The sequence below is a fragment of the Dermacentor albipictus genome, chromosome 1 (assembly GCF_038994185.2).
Source record: "Dermacentor albipictus isolate Rhodes 1998 colony chromosome 1, USDA_Dalb.pri_finalv2, whole genome shotgun sequence".
In the NCBI taxonomy this organism is placed as follows: domain Eukaryota; kingdom Metazoa; phylum Arthropoda; class Arachnida; order Ixodida; family Ixodidae; genus Dermacentor; species Dermacentor albipictus.
The window spans coordinates 514,691,995-514,707,393 of record NC_091821.1 but is presented as its reverse complement, the minus strand read 5'-3'; the positions used below and the strand labels follow the sequence as shown (position 1 = coordinate 514,707,393).

Sequence of the window (15,399 nt, the reverse complement as noted above, 5' to 3'; positions counted from 1 at the left end):
ACCCCACTTTGCCCTTTGACACCATCCTACCTTCTGTGCCTCGCGTTGCCACTGAGTACGCTCGTGAAGTCATCGATCGAGCTCACATGGCTCGTCAAGTCACCCAATCTCGCTTATTAGCCTCGCAGCTTCTGCAAGAAGAGCGTTACGACCGGTGCCATCGCGATGTTCATTTCGCTCTAGGTGCTTGGGTGCTGCTTTGGTCACCATGTGGTCGAGTCGACCTCTCCCAGAAGCTCCTCTCTCGCTGCACAGGGCCTTATGAAGCCCTACGTCAAGTTAACGACGTCAATTACGAGATCGTGCCGTTACAGTTTCATCCATTCTCAAGTCCGCCGCCTGTACATCGTGCACGTTTTGCGGCTGAAACCATACTTTGCTCGCAGTTCTTCGTCTACCATGCGCCGAGACGGCGCTTTACCACCCGGGGGTTGACAGAAGAGAGAGAGGAGGAAGAAGATAGCGAGACGCTGGCTGCTGCGTGTTGCTGCTGGTCAGCGATCTTGACCACATTGACTTTGCGTGTATATATACTGTAAATATATTGAGTCTACACTCCCAACAGCCCCGGAATAATACTATTTGAAAGTAAAGAAATTTCTGTCACTCCCACGCTCACCTCTGTTGCGCCTTTTTGGGGAGTAGGTGGTATTTTATGTCTTGATATCTTTGAGGTCAAACAGGAGATGTGGCGGTGCCCGTAAAGTCTAAGCTGCCTTCAAAACGCAATGTTTCTTTTTTTTTTTTGCTTAGACTCCGAGGGACACGGGGACACCCTTTTGCTCTGGAAAGCGCACTACGTGGCCACGTGAACTATTTCGAAGCACAAGCGCGTGTAAATGCAGTGAACGAAAAGGACTGGCCGAGAAGCGTTCTCCGCGAGCACCCACATTTCTCCGCGCATGGTTGTAGGCTGCCTAATACGGCCGCAGAACCAAGCGCGTGAGAAAGAAGAGGCTCAAGCAGAAAGAAACTCGAAAGAAGGAAGAGACACACCTCTGTTGCTAGGCCACGACTGCCTGGGCAGAGCATGCGCACAGCGACGGGTTTTATGGAACATACCGCAGAAAGAATCCCGAAAGAAAGAACAGCAGCGTCCCCGTTGCTGGGCGACACCGGCTCTACGGAGCATGCGCCGCGCGGTTTCCATCCGGGATCTCCAGGAAGCCGATTTGCGTAAACATTTTGTTGGTTCAACCGGCATGCTGTAGAAATTAACCTCTATAATTAGGCAAAGGCACTCAATACTGTATGCCTATACTAAAGGTTAAATGTTATTGTAACATCTAATTTAAGTACACGCCTACTTCCCTTTAATAAAAATAAAAGCTAACTTTGTAAAGGTCGATGCTTAACTTATGAATATAAAGGTGTAAAATTTGTGAAAACATACCTCTTTAATAAACGTATACCGTGCTAAGAGTGCAGGCAAGGCGACGTCGAAATAGCCTGCTGACACTGAATTCCATCGGGAGCAGGCTGCACACAACGCCCATCGGAATGAGGTCGTTTTAGTGCGCCCTTCCAAGTGACGCGCCGGCTAGGATCAAACCAGCAAATTTAACGAATAATTTGAGGCCAACTCTTTCCGTGTACAGGATCGTTTCGAAAACTTCAAACACGGAGCTTATGAAGAATCTCTTTGACCTCACTATACAAACTTCTGTCATAATTTGTGTAACTGGGAATTTATTTATTAAAGTAATTAGTTTAATTACTGAATTGTTTAGGCTCTCTTTAATTATGTGCGCCTGGCCCGGTAGTTGATCTGCAGTGGCGTAGCTCCTGTAACTTTTGTGAGATTTTATTTCTATGTGTTCGAAGTCGACAAAAAAATGGAAGATCGTATAGTGGGTAGTGCATTGATTGCTGAGCTGTAATACTGATGGATGACACATTCGGCTGGTTCCTACAGCGCTGCGATTCGGATTGCCGCAATGCGGAGCCCCCTCTGCACGAGAGAAGAAGTGCCCGAGCCGAACGGGCAGCCGGAAGCGGAAACACGACCGCCCTTCCTGTTTGTAAACCAACATAGCAGAAAAAGAATGCGCTCACCATGAAGCAGGAATGAGAAAAATAAAATGCGATGACGCCACGCAATATGGTTTCGTAAGGCATTGTCCTCCGACAACGTTTTCTTCCTGCTTAAGAAATCATCGGAAATGCGCGGATCGCGCACTGAATCATGGGAACAGCTCGCCAGCTTGTGCTACGTTTGAGTGCCGTTGGGTGAATGAGTCCCACAATGACGTTTTCTTCTCGAAAGCAGATTACTGCGCGTCCATCAGTGAATGCCTACTTAACCCACTGCCGCCGGACACTGCGAAAGACTTGCTGAGCGTAATATAGCGCTTCTGGCCGCTGCTACAAAAAACGAACAAAAACAATAATTATCCAGCTGGAGCCTTATGAGTGGCTGATGCTAGGTTCTGCAGCCGATGTACAAAGCAGTGCCAACACCTGAAATAATTTGAACATAGCAAGCGTTAAGAACCGAAAGGAAGGCTAGAAAAAAAGTGTCTCTCAACATATCCACCTCTAGAAAGCGCCATCTCTGCAAACAAAGAAGACATAGAATCAACATTGAGGAAATTATAATCTCTTAAGTAGATTTGCCGATCCCATCTGCGAATGTTTACCCCAGGAAATAGCAGATAAGGAGCGCAAAATTTACTGTTTATAACGTTAGACCATCTATGTTAACAATGCTTCGCATTACGGGCGACACGGCATATGTTTAACTAATCGGAGCAATAAGAGGAAGCTTTAGTTCAGGGCCAACTCCCTTGTCGTCTATTCAAATGTTTGTAGAAAGCAGAAACGCTTTTATAACATATCCCTAGGCACATTTTAATGATTGTTTTACAATTTAGAGACAGAGTGAAATTGTAGTTGCCGCAGCAAGCGAAATATTTACAGCCTACAGCTTTTGAGGAAAATTGCCACTAATTGGTGACTTCAAAAGACTAGGAGCACAAAGCTGAAAAAGCTGTAACTCTGCAGCTAGAATATCCAGCGCAACCGTCGAAACTACATCCGTTATAGCACATAAGGCACACACATTTTATATGGAATACCACAGCTTATTTGAATTTGTTAGTATGTTTAGGAGAGATCTAGGAAAGTTATTTGCATATATTATTGGTATATTTCATATGGGTGCATATTACATCAAAAATGGGCCCTTTAGATGTATCATTAAGTGCAGTTTACAGAATAGTGATAGTTTTTCATTGCCCAGGTACAGCGTTGTAAATCTGATAAACGCAGATATGTGTTAAATATTGATAATTTCAACAACATTTATAACAAATTGGTTGCCTAAATCAATATTCTGCATTCGCCGCTCACCACAGTTAAACGTTTTTTAAAATCAGAAAGCCTAATTCAATTTGGTGCAAACGTTGGCGAGAAAAAACGATTTCTCCGTTCTGATGCCTTTAAATAAGTGCCCCCGAGCTTCCTCTTAACAACTGCATGTGTACCTGCCGAAATAGCTTAACTGGGAGGACATTGGACTCAAAACACGCCTAGCTGCTCACTATATCTCCCGCGTAGTGCAGAAGCAGCGCCGTCTCGTAGAAGACGCATTGTGTGGCACCGCTGTGCCCTTCGCCACTAAAGGCAGTCAAGAAGGCAGTGCGCGGAACAGGCGCACCGCCAGCCCGCTGCGCAGCAGAATCAGGGGGCACAACCGGCCAAGCCGCGGCCTAGAACCGGCTCGTACCCGATTTCCGAGAAAACTTCTAGGCAACGGATAGTCGCACCCAGTGCACTAACGGCGAGGCCCTTCCATCGTGCGAACTACGGGAAACGAGGGCAGCGCTCACAGTGGCCGTGAGCGGCAGACTGGATGCAGAGAGACGAGCAGTTTCTCGCTCTGGCCGCTCGTATTCGTGTAAATAAATGCAGAAAAAAATTTGTTACGTTCTACAACTCTGTCCTGCCGATCAGCTAGAAAACGACGAACAGCTAGCACTCACGTCACGAGCGTGACTGGTACAGTTTCCTTTAAGTACTCTTACGTTACGCAGAGGTACTGGCAGAAACCAATATCAACCCTTAGCTTTTCACGTTGGAGTTGAGACAGAATTGAAGTATTTTCGTTGAAGCGGATCCAATAATGTTCCGCGAGGTCAGAAAGGACTCACTGAACATGCGCTCCGGGTTCATGACGCCCAGGTAGCGCGCCGGGGGTGAGTTGAACAGCGGCACTCGCTCCTTGTTCTTGGGCGGCAGACCATCTTCGGCGACGCGGAAGGTGCCGTTCTCAAACGAGCGCATAGTGTTGGCCCACGTCTCGCTGGTGCTGTACACGTACGAGGCGTCGAGCCAGCTAGTTGCCAGGTTCGTCTGCGGGGGAGGGGAGTAAACGACACGTGTCAGAGGGCGACCACTGCCGGTATTGAATGGAATAATCAGTCAATCAACCAATCAATGAAACAACAATTTATTTTGCTGGCCCAAGAACGAGCATAAGGTCTGTCTGCTGGTGCACGCATACACTACTAAAAAACAAATAAATGCAGCAAAATATAAGTATCAGAAATTCTAGCGACGAAGAATCGTCAATGCGTCGAGCGAGGATTGAGATCGCACGCTTAGTGCCTAACACTCGACCAACGGACCTGCCTGTCTATCCTTCCGGCTCTGTAGTTAAACCGCGTTAAATATACGGTGGAGGTTGCCAGAGTTTCCCAAGGTAGTTTCCGTCGAATCTGCAATGGGAAGTGACTGCGCATCATGCTTCACGACGCAAGCAAGACACCACCACCTGACTCACCAACTATTTTATGTTCCGTTTCGCTGCGTCAACAGAAGCCAGCCATTTTCACCGGCTCGCACGATAACGACATCGAAGAATACTTCTCATCCTATGAACGCGTGAGTGCCCACAAAAAATGGGACGATGCTCAAAAATTGAAAAACACGGTCTTGTATCTCACGGGCGTCGCGAATGTGCAGTTCTGCAATCATGAATCTGGCGTTGGCACCCAGTGCGACTTCAAGACGAGTTTCACGCAAGTTTTCATTCTCCCCACGGCGCGAAAGCTTCGTGCTAAATAGCGCTTGCGCAACTGTACCCAACAGCCTGGTGAGAACTTCACAAACAATACAGGAGACAATGTAAACGCGTTAATGCAGCAACGACCGAATCCGATAAAATCCGTCATATATTTAAGGACATCGAAGACGACGCCTTTATAATGTTCCCATCGAAACCTTCAAACCATCATCGAAGTCGCTGACCTTTATCAGAGTTATTACCAACTCCACAGGCAACGACTCCTGACCTGGCGTTCGTCCACCCAGGATGCCTGGATTTCGAGCAGTTCCCAATCACGGCCTCCTGCTCAGCGCGATCATAGAGTTTATTCTTGCGGAAGTCACTCGGTAGCTGCCTCTACTTACTGCCATTCCAAGGCCTACGCCATCGTTGACTTCAAGCCTGCGACAAATGATACAGGAGGAACCATCAGAGGATATTCCGTCCCCGCACGCAGCGGCGCCTGCACCTATAACCTTCGCCGAAGTTGTATCACGGGCCTTGCTACCTACGTCCTTGCCACCATTGCCTGCTGTACCACCATGGCGACTTCCTCCCGCGTTTCCCACCAAGTTACCAATCAGCATGGCGCACGCCCGACAATCAACCAATATGTTTCTATTGTGACGTCCCTTAACGATGTACTGCCACGTACTGCTGCAATAAACTGCTGACGCCCACCAGCTCCTTGGTCTTCACTGGTGACTTCAACGCGCATCACCAACTATAGGGAAGCACCAAGATCAGCTTCAGACAGCATAATGACGGCAGCCTAACGTATCGGTATAGCATTTGCTTGGACTTGACTGATTTCCAGGCGCTTTGCTTCGTGCACACACAGTGTTCCTTCTATCCCGCGTTTCCCTTTCTGTTCACCCTTTCCATTCCCCCAATGTAGGTTTCAAACGAGACGCTCGTCTGGTTGACTTCCCTGCCTTTCGTCTCTTCGTTAGCTCTCTCTCTCTCCCTGGTCACGTGGGACGCTTCTGTAGACGTCGTTCATGGCTTGCCCGAGCTGACCATCTTGCGCATTCCTCCGCCCCTCCACTGCCTTTCTTCTCGTCGCCTCCTGAACCACATCCGACTTCTCCACGTACTGCCAATCCTCCTGCCCACGATCATTACTCACCATCCCCACGGCGCCGTTTGCTTTTCCCACTGCGTCGTCGTCCCACTCCTACCGAACAGCAGGAAAATTAGTTGGCACAGTTCCCGAGGCAAGAACTGCGTCGGTGTCGAACATTACAGGCCCTCACTCTTCCGCGACGAACGTTCTCAAAGTATGGGTAGACCAAATTGTTGCACATGCACTAGTCGACAGAGGAGCCATCGCTTCTGTAATTAGTAAAAGTATTGGCGCTCGCTCAGAAAATTAATGACACTGTTGCTGCGCACAGCAAGCGATCAGCGCAGTAGCCCTGTCATTGCATGCTTTGCCCGCATCATCACAGAAAGACTCATGTACGCAGTCGAATTTTTTGTTCTGTCTACATATTCATACGACATTATCTTGGGCTCGGGATTCATTTCTGAACACAAGGCCGTTATAGAGCGTTCTCACGCCGAAGTGGAATTTTCGTTACTCCCTGACGCCCAATTAGACGATCCAGATAATTCCGTCGAGAAACTGCTTATTGCTCATTGCATTGAAGGTGATAAAGGAAGCTCAACTTGGTTCTTCAAAGCAATGCACCAACGTCTAAACTTCTTCTAAACTTCTATATTATCCTAAAGTTCTAAACTACATAAACTTGCTTAAATACTTGGATACTTCTACACTCAATTGCTATTGCGAGTGCCTGCGCCAACTGTGCTACAGATTCCATTGCCCTTTTTACACCATCGCATATTTTTCTCCATCGACGATGTTCTCTTACTTTCGCTGTGATCACTGTCAAGTTCACTCATATGCTTGTCTCCAACGATTGTGCCTCGCTCCTATCTTTGCGTTGCAGTGAGTACCATGGACGTATTGAGCCTATCGACCCGGTGACCATCTTCGATGCACTCCTGAATGGCACCTGCTCCACTGCTCTACTAGCTCCCTGTAACGCCGGACGTCTTCGACAGCTATGTAGACACTCTCCTGAGCCCTAATAAGTGTTCCAAGCCCCTCAACCTGCTTCTCAAGTATGCATTCGACTGTCAACAAGGGACGTTGGACCGCACATCGGCTCTCTATCACGAGATCGATACGGACACCGACGATACGCTGCGCCAGCGACCTTATCGCGTATGATCCACGGTGCGCCATTTTATTGAAGAGCAAGTAAGCGATATGCTTCAGCAGGCAGTTCATTCTTCCGTGATTCTCTGGGCGTCCTCTGTAGTCCTTGTAAAGAAAAAGATCTCAGTTCCCTTTCAATCTGTGAAGAAGCATGACCAGCGAAGCTTGTATGTGGGCCCCTTAATGGCAAACTGCACCTCCGCTGCGCATCGGCCCGGCATTGCACTATCTTTGGGATCGGCCCTCGTAAGGGGAGTGCTTAACGCCTGCTTCAACTTGGCCGCGGGTCGGCCCAGCATTGCACAATATTCGGGATCGGCCCTCGTATGGGGAGTGCTTAATTCCTGCTTCACCTTCGCCGCGGGTCGGCCCGGCATTTCACTATCTTCGGGATCGGCCAACGGGTGGGGAATGTTCAACCCCCGATTCACCTCCGCCGCGCGTCAACACGGCATTGCACCATCTTCGGAATCGGCCCACGCATCATCATCATCAGTCTGGTCACGCGCACTGCAGGGCAAAGGCCTCTCCCGTACTTCTCCAACTACCCCGGTCATGTACTAATTGGGTGGGGCCATGTCGTCCCTGCAAACTTCTTAATCTCATCCGGCCACCTCACTTTCTGCCGACCACTGAGACACTTCCCTTCCCTAGGAATCCAGTCCGCAATATTTAATGACCATTGGTTATCGTCCCTCCTCATTACATTTCCTGCCAATGCCCATTTATTTTTCTTGATTTCACCTAAGATGCCATTAATCCGCGTTTGTTGCCTCACCCAATCTGCTCTTTTCTTATACCTTAACGTTTTATTTTATTTATTTCTTTCATCATTCATCATTAGTACGGAAGGAGGTCCCGGAGTTACAAGAACTGCCAGGGGGACCTCCTATTAGTAATTTAACATTGCATGAATTAGTACAGTTTGGCAACATAGCAGCGACAGACATCAGAAAACACGAAGTTAATAGAAAAAATAATCAAATACAAGAAGTTGCTTACAATAATTGAAGTTCAAAACACAAGCAAATGAAACCGATACAGCGTATGAATAAATAAATATGTAGTAATTGCCACGTTATCGAAACATAGGAATGACACATGTCAAAGAACACGGGGTTAATGTAACAGATAATTAGAAATAAATATATGCTTACAATACGCAAAGTACAAATGTTATATAGACTATGCGACAAGAAATTTCTAATGCCTAAGAAAGGATAAAAAAGAAGGCAAAGGAAGATATAGAATAACCAATAAATAAAGGCTGTCGATACAATAGGTAAGTACAGAATCATTGAAAACTGGGAAATAGATTTGAACACAATATTTAATTATAGTAATGAATCAGTAGCCAGTAGTGTCGTTAGTAAATATTTCTTCGTCTCTCTCCTGAAGGGTAATGTTGTGCGGCAGGCTTTAATATGGGGTGGTAGTTTGTTCCAGTATTTAATGGCCGTAAAAAGGGAAGTAAACATTCCATAATTAGTGTTTATTCAAGGGAGTAAAAAATTGTTGTTAGAGGAAAATCTCGTATTTTTAGTGTTGGTAAGAGCATAGTTATTAAATGCATCTAAAATTATTTCATGATTTAGTGCGCGGTATATTAGTAAAACCAATTTGAGCTGGAGCATGTAATGTAACGGAAGTATTCTTAAGGAACTGAAAATTGGTACTGCATGTGACATATAACTAGAGAAATTAATAATCCTCAAGGCATGATTTTGTAAATGTTGTAGATGTATTATGTGCGAGCAATATGTGTTTCCCCAAACTTGCAATATTGCAAGTGACAGTGAATAAATGCGTAATAAAGTGAAGTGCTAACGTTTTGTGGAAAATACGAGCGCGTTAGCATTAGTACTCTTATTCCAAAGGCAATTTTTTTTTTGAGACCATGTCAGCATGCAAGTTAAATTTAAGTTGGGGGTCAAGTTTGACGCCAAGGAAGACAACTTCATGTGCAGGTGAGAGAACATGAGTTTGTAAGACGAGCGGTGGCACGGGCGCGATGACGCGTTTATCTGTATGAAAAAGCATAAACTGAGTTTTCGAAGGGTTGATGTGAAGTTTGTTACTTGTGCACCACGCAGATAAGTTGCTTAGGTCAGAATTTAGTCGTTTTATTGCAGTATTTATGCATTTGCTATTAGTAAATGTAGTCGTGTCGCCAGCATATAGAATAGATGAAGCACTGCTTAAACAGCGAGGAAGATCATTAATGTACACCAGGAAAAGTAAAGGGCCTAAAAGTGAGCCTTGTGGGACATCCCTAGTGACTGGTTTAGTACGTGAAAGTGAACCTCCGAAATTTACAACTTGAGTTCTGTTAGTCAAATAACTGCGGATGAGCGTAAGAGCTGGGCCACGAATGCCCAGAGCTTCTAACTTGTAAGAAAGGATGTAATGACAGATGGCGTCAAATGCTTTACTGAAGTCCATGAAAACTGAACCAACACTATGGGAGTTGTCAAGGGCATGTTTTATTTTGTCAGTGAATGATGTTATAGCTGTTTCAGTCGAATTTGTGAAAGTAGTTTGTTAAGCGGGTTACAAGTAGTTTCTCAATGACTTTGCTAAAAAAAGATAGCATGCAGATAGGACGGTAGTTTCAAATTAATTATTTGTTACCTTTTTTTTAATATAGGAGTCATTTTACCGTGTTTTAATTCATCGGGGAAAACGCGTTATGAACATGCAGTTAACAATGTGCGCGAGTATATCGGCGATATGAGATGATACTAATTTGATTTTAGAAGGCTGTCAATTATCAAGGCCGGGACCTGTAGTTCGTAAACTAGCGACTGAATCGGATACTTCTTTGGGTGATGTAGGGAACAAGTAAAATGAATAAGCGGTTTGCCTGAGTACTGTACTGCCTGAGTACTGCATGAATACTGTCTAGTGAATGATCATGTGTAGGACAGAAAAAAGTATTGAGTTCATTTGCGATGTCAGTGGCTTCCATTACTACATTTGTTCCTGTATTAAGTTGGTTCAGTGCGTGGTTTGGTGAAGACAGATGAAGAAAGGACCTAATGGTATCCCAGGTTTTGCGGGTGTTATTTGTGTGTTTAACAATTGTTTTCTCAAAGTAGGAACGCTTGGCTTCCTTCAAGAGTCTGGTAAGTGTGTTAGAATAAGTTATGTACCGCGACTTTAAAGTTACATTAAAAGGTTGGCGTTGTAATTTTTTATGGAGGTTATCAAGTTTTTTAATACTTTTTAAGAGGGATCCTGTTAACCATGGGTTTCGGGGGGCGGAGAACCAGTGAGTATATTGTGTTAGGCTAGTACACTCCGAGTGCACGCTTTTAACTTTGTTGTTAAATTGTTCGAATGCCAGGATTGGGTCTGTTACGCATCATTCTTCTTTCTATAGCTCATTGCGTCGTCCTCAATTTAAGTAGAGCCCTTTTCGTAAGCCTCCAGCTTTCGGCCCCGTACATGAGTACTCGTAAGACACAGCTGTTATACACTTTTCTCTTGGGGGTAATGGCAACCTGCTGTTCTGCAAAAGAATAGACGGTTGGGCGAGTTGGTACGGCAACATGAATTTGGCTTCTAGCGCGAAGTGAACACGGACACGGAAAGGAGCAGACCGGACGAGCGCTCGTTCTGTCTGCTCCTTTCCGTGTCCGTGTTCACTTCACGCTAGAAGCCAAAATCATGTAACCTGCTGTTCATGATCTCAGAATGCCTGCCAAATGCGCACCAGCCAATTTTTATTCTTCCAATTATTTCAGTCTCATGATCATGATCCGCAGTCCCTACCTGTGCTAAGTGGATGTATTCCCTTACCACTTCCACTGCCCCACTACCTATCGTAAACTGCTGTTCTCTTCCGAGACTGTTAAACATTACTTAAGGTTTCTGCAGATTCATTTTTAGACCCACCCTTCGGCTTTGCCTCTCCAGGTCATTGAGCATGCATTGCAGTTGGTCCCCTGAGTTACTAAGAAAGGCAATATCATCAGCGAATCGCAAGTTGCTAAGGTATTCTCCATCAACTTTTACGCCCAATTCTTCCCAATCCAGGTATCTGAATACCTCCTGTAAACCCGCTGTGAATAGCATTGGAGAGATCGTATCTCCCTGCTTGATGCCTTTCTTTATTGGGATTTTATTGCTTGTTTTATGGAGGACTACGGTGGCTGTGGAGCCGCTATAGATATCTTTCAGCATTTTTACATACGGCTCGTCTACACTCTGATTCCGTAATGCCTCCATGACTGCTGAGGTTTCGATTGAATCAAACACTTTCTTGTAATCAATGAAAGCTAGGATTGGTACAAGGATTGCCGTGTAAGTACAAGGATTGGTTATATTCCGCACATTTCTCTATCACCTGATAGATAGTGTGAATGTGGCCTATTGTTGAGTAGCCTTTACGGAATCCTGCCTGGTGCTTTTGCTAACCGTAGTCTAAGGTGCCCCTGATTCTATTTGCGACAACCTTAGTAAATACTTTGTAGGCAACGGAGAGTAAGCTGATCAGTCTATAATTTTTCAAGTCTTTGTCGTGCCCTTTCTTATGTATTAGGATTATGTTAGCGTTCTTCCAAGATTCCGGTACGTTCGAGGTCATGAGGCATTGCGTATACAGGGTGGCCAGTTTTTCTAGAACAAACCGCCAACCATCCTTCAACAAATCTGCTGCTAACTCATCCTCCCCAACTGCCTTCCCCCTTTGCATAGCTCCCAAGGCTTTCTTTACTTTTTCCGGCGTTACTTGTGGGATTTCAAATTCTTCTAGACTATTCTCTCTTCCATTATCGTCGTGGGTGCCACTGATACTGTACAAATCTCTACAGAACTCCTCAGCCACTTGAACTATCTGATCCATATTAGTAATGGTATTGCCGGCTTTAGCTCTTAACGCATACATCTGATTCTTGCCAATTTCTAGTTTCTTCTTCACTGCTTTTTGGCTTCCTCCATTCCTGAGAGCATGTTCAATTCTATCCATAATATATTTCCTTATGTCAGCTGTCTTACGCGTGTTGATTAACTTCGAAAGTTCTGCCAGTTCTATTCTAGCTGTAGGGTTAGAGGCTTTCATACATTCGCGTTTCTTGATCACATCTTTCATCTCCTACGATAGCTTACTGGCATCCTGTCTAACGGAGTTAGCGCCGACTTGTATTGCACACTCCTTAATGATGCCCATAAGATTATCGTTCATTACTTCAACACTAAAATCCTCTTCCTGAGTTAAAGCCGAATACCTGTCCTGTAGCTTGATCCGGAATTCCTCCATTTTCCCTCTTACCGCTAACTCATTGATCGGCTTCTTATGTACGAGTTTCTTCCGTTCCTTCCTCTCAAGTATGGCTAATTCGAGTTCTTACCATCCTAACATCCAAACCATCCATCAGGCCCAAGTATGGGTCGTGCTTAACCCCTGCTTCACCTCCACCGCGAGTTGACCCGGCATGGATGGAAACAACTTTATTCTGAATCCGGCAAATTTGACGACCCGGGCTCAGGTCTCCCATGAGGGTACTTCGAGGCCTTGCCTCGTCGCCGCCTCTCGGGCTTGCTGGACAGCCCACTCTTGTGTCTTAAGGTTCGAGCTGCGTAGAGCGGTGGCCCACTTCGACGCAAGAGCCTCCGGAGCTTCTACCATTGTAGCTGATGTAACCCGACACTCCTACAACATGTGTGACAGCGTCGCTCTTGTTTCCTGACATAATTTGCAAAGAGCAGTCGGGTATTGCGCGGGCAAGATGTGCCTTCCACTATCTTCGGGATCGGCCCACGTATGGGGAGTGGTTAACGCCTGCTTCACCTCCGCCGTGGGGTTGGCCGGTATTGCACAATCTTCGAGTTCGGCCCAAGTGTGCGGAGTGCTTAACGCCTGCTTCACCTTCGCCAGGGGTCCGCCCAGCAATGACCTGTCTTCGGGATCGGCCCACGCATGGCGAGTGCTTAGCCCATGCTTCCTCTCCACCGCGGGTTGACCAGGCATTGAACTATCTTCGGGATCGGTCCACATATGGGGACCGCTTAACGCATGCTTCACCTCGGCCGCAGGTCGGGCCGATATTGCACTACCTTCAGGATGGGCCCACGTATGGGGAGTGCTAAACGTCTGCTGCACTTCCGGCGCGGGTCTACCCGGTATTGCACTACCTTCGGGATCGGGCCACGTATGGGAAGTGCTTAACATCTGCTTCACCTCCGCCGCGGGTCGTGCCGGTATTGCACACCTTCGGGAAAGGCCCATGTATGGGGAGTGCTTAAAGCCTGCTGCACCTCCGCCGTGGGTCTACCCGGCATTGCACTACCTTCCGGATCGGTCGACGTATGGAGAGTGCTTAACATCTGCTTCATCTCCACCGCAGGTTGGGCCGGTATGTCACTATCTTCTGGATCGGCCAACGTATGAGGAGTGCTTAACGCCTGCTTCCCTGCCACCGTGGGTCTACCCGGCGTTGCATTACCTTCAGGATTGGCCCACGTATGGGAAGCGCTTAACATCTGCTGCGCCTCCGCTGCGGGGCGGCCCGGTAATACACTTCTTTCGGGATCGGCACACGTATGGCGTTTAACGCCTGCTTCACTTCCGCCGCGGTTTGGCCAGGGAATGCTTACCGGGAAGGCTTCAGATCCAGCACGAGAAGCATACGCACTTGACACCTATTCCCCATAAAACAGAGTGGGCGCTCGGCGTGTAAGCACGTCAAATACTAGAGCTGCATGCTTGTCTATCGGGGCATCATGGGTTCTTATTGGCTGCCTGAGGATTAAATTTCTGTGTTTGTCATTAGAAAGGTCAAGTATATGTATGCATGTTTCCCAAATCGAAGACACCTGCATAGTAGTATTATATAGCGCCAAAATGAAGGTGCTGGACCAAACAGAACCCAGTCGTCGCAGACGCAGGCATTGCGTAAAGGGCTTTGTTTCGCTAGTGGCTGCTGATAAAATTATTTGAGTGCAGATACTTTTCCTCGTCTCGACCGAGCCAGGATGGGATGAGAAAATCACCGTGGAAAAAGGAGTGAAGCGCAAACTACGAACGCGAGGCTGCGCGCGAGAATTGCGTTCACCCGCTCAACGTGGGCGGTCCAAGTTGCAGCTCAGAGAGAGAGTAATCTAGAGAGGATAATCCAGAGACAGGCCTACGGGGCTGAACGAAAGGAAGCAAAACACACCTATACTCAAGCGCACACGCGTGCGCAGTGGGCGAGTGCACTAATTATCTACGGACTTATGATGAGCTAGATATCTCGCAGGGTTGTGATACGTGCGTTAGGAGTCCGCAAATGTTCAAGAATGTCACGCAGCTCAGGCCGTGTGTCGTGTCGAGTGTTAATAGCAAATTTGTCACAAGGAGAAACAGCCACAAACCACGTCGATGCATGCGACAGTGGAGAGAGCTTAGGGGACGCAAGCCGCACCCCAGCGTCGGGAGACTGCCAGGCGGCGTGTGAAAGAGCCCAGAGTAAGATTCCCTAAGACACCCCACAACTCTCGGTTACCTGTTCCCTGGGGTTGTTCGGTGACTGTCCCGTCTTGGCATCGTAGTGGGCCCGGTGGAAGGGCATGTACCGTTGGCCCGTGCACTTGCTGTCGTACATTTCATCACAGCGGCTGATAGGAATCCGGTGAAACTCGATGGGGCAGCCTGGCTCACTCGCCATCAAGATTTCCGATGAAATCACCTGGCCTGCGAGACAACAAGGGTGCGCGCGTAAGCGCGCTGCACTCGACGCGAGGCTGGCAATGCGTGAGGTCAGCGGCTGTTGTGGAGAGAGCCTGCGAAGCGCGTCCATGAACACGTGACTGCTCTGAGTGCTATTCGCGGTGAGATACGAAAATAAAAAGACGCTGGTTTCCTGTGTAGCACAAACGTCTCCAACGGTGCTATGCACAGTACACTAGCAAATCATCTCTAGAATGCTTCGCACCGCTCTGTAGGCCTCCTGTGCAATACGAGAGGTGAGAGAATATTTGCCGCAAAGGGAACAGATGCAGAAAGGAAGTTAGATTGATGACGACGCCCACTTTGGGACAGATATGTGTTTCAGCAAATAACAACAAATATCAAGCAGTTCCCGTGATCACTGACGCCTCCATTTTGTTCTTTCCAAAGACGCCGGCATCACCACATATTGTT

At 47.1% G+C, this 15,399-nt stretch overlaps 1 protein-coding gene across 3 annotated transcripts in view; it reads right to left on the bottom strand.

The window, feature by feature from the left end:
* Positions 1-15,399, bottom strand: part of Duox (dual oxidase) — a 448,965-nt gene that overhangs the window by 276,824 nt on the left and 156,742 nt on the right. For all 3 annotated transcript variants that reach the window (XM_065437132.1, XM_065437133.1, XM_065437135.1), the window contains 2 exons: positions 14,762-14,949; positions 4,152-4,353 (listed from right to left, as the gene is read on the bottom strand). In XM_065437132.1, the coding sequence (XP_065293204.1) occupies positions 4,152-4,353; positions 14,762-14,949 (390 nt within the window). The remainder of the gene's footprint in view (positions 1-4,151; positions 4,354-14,761; positions 14,950-15,399) is intronic.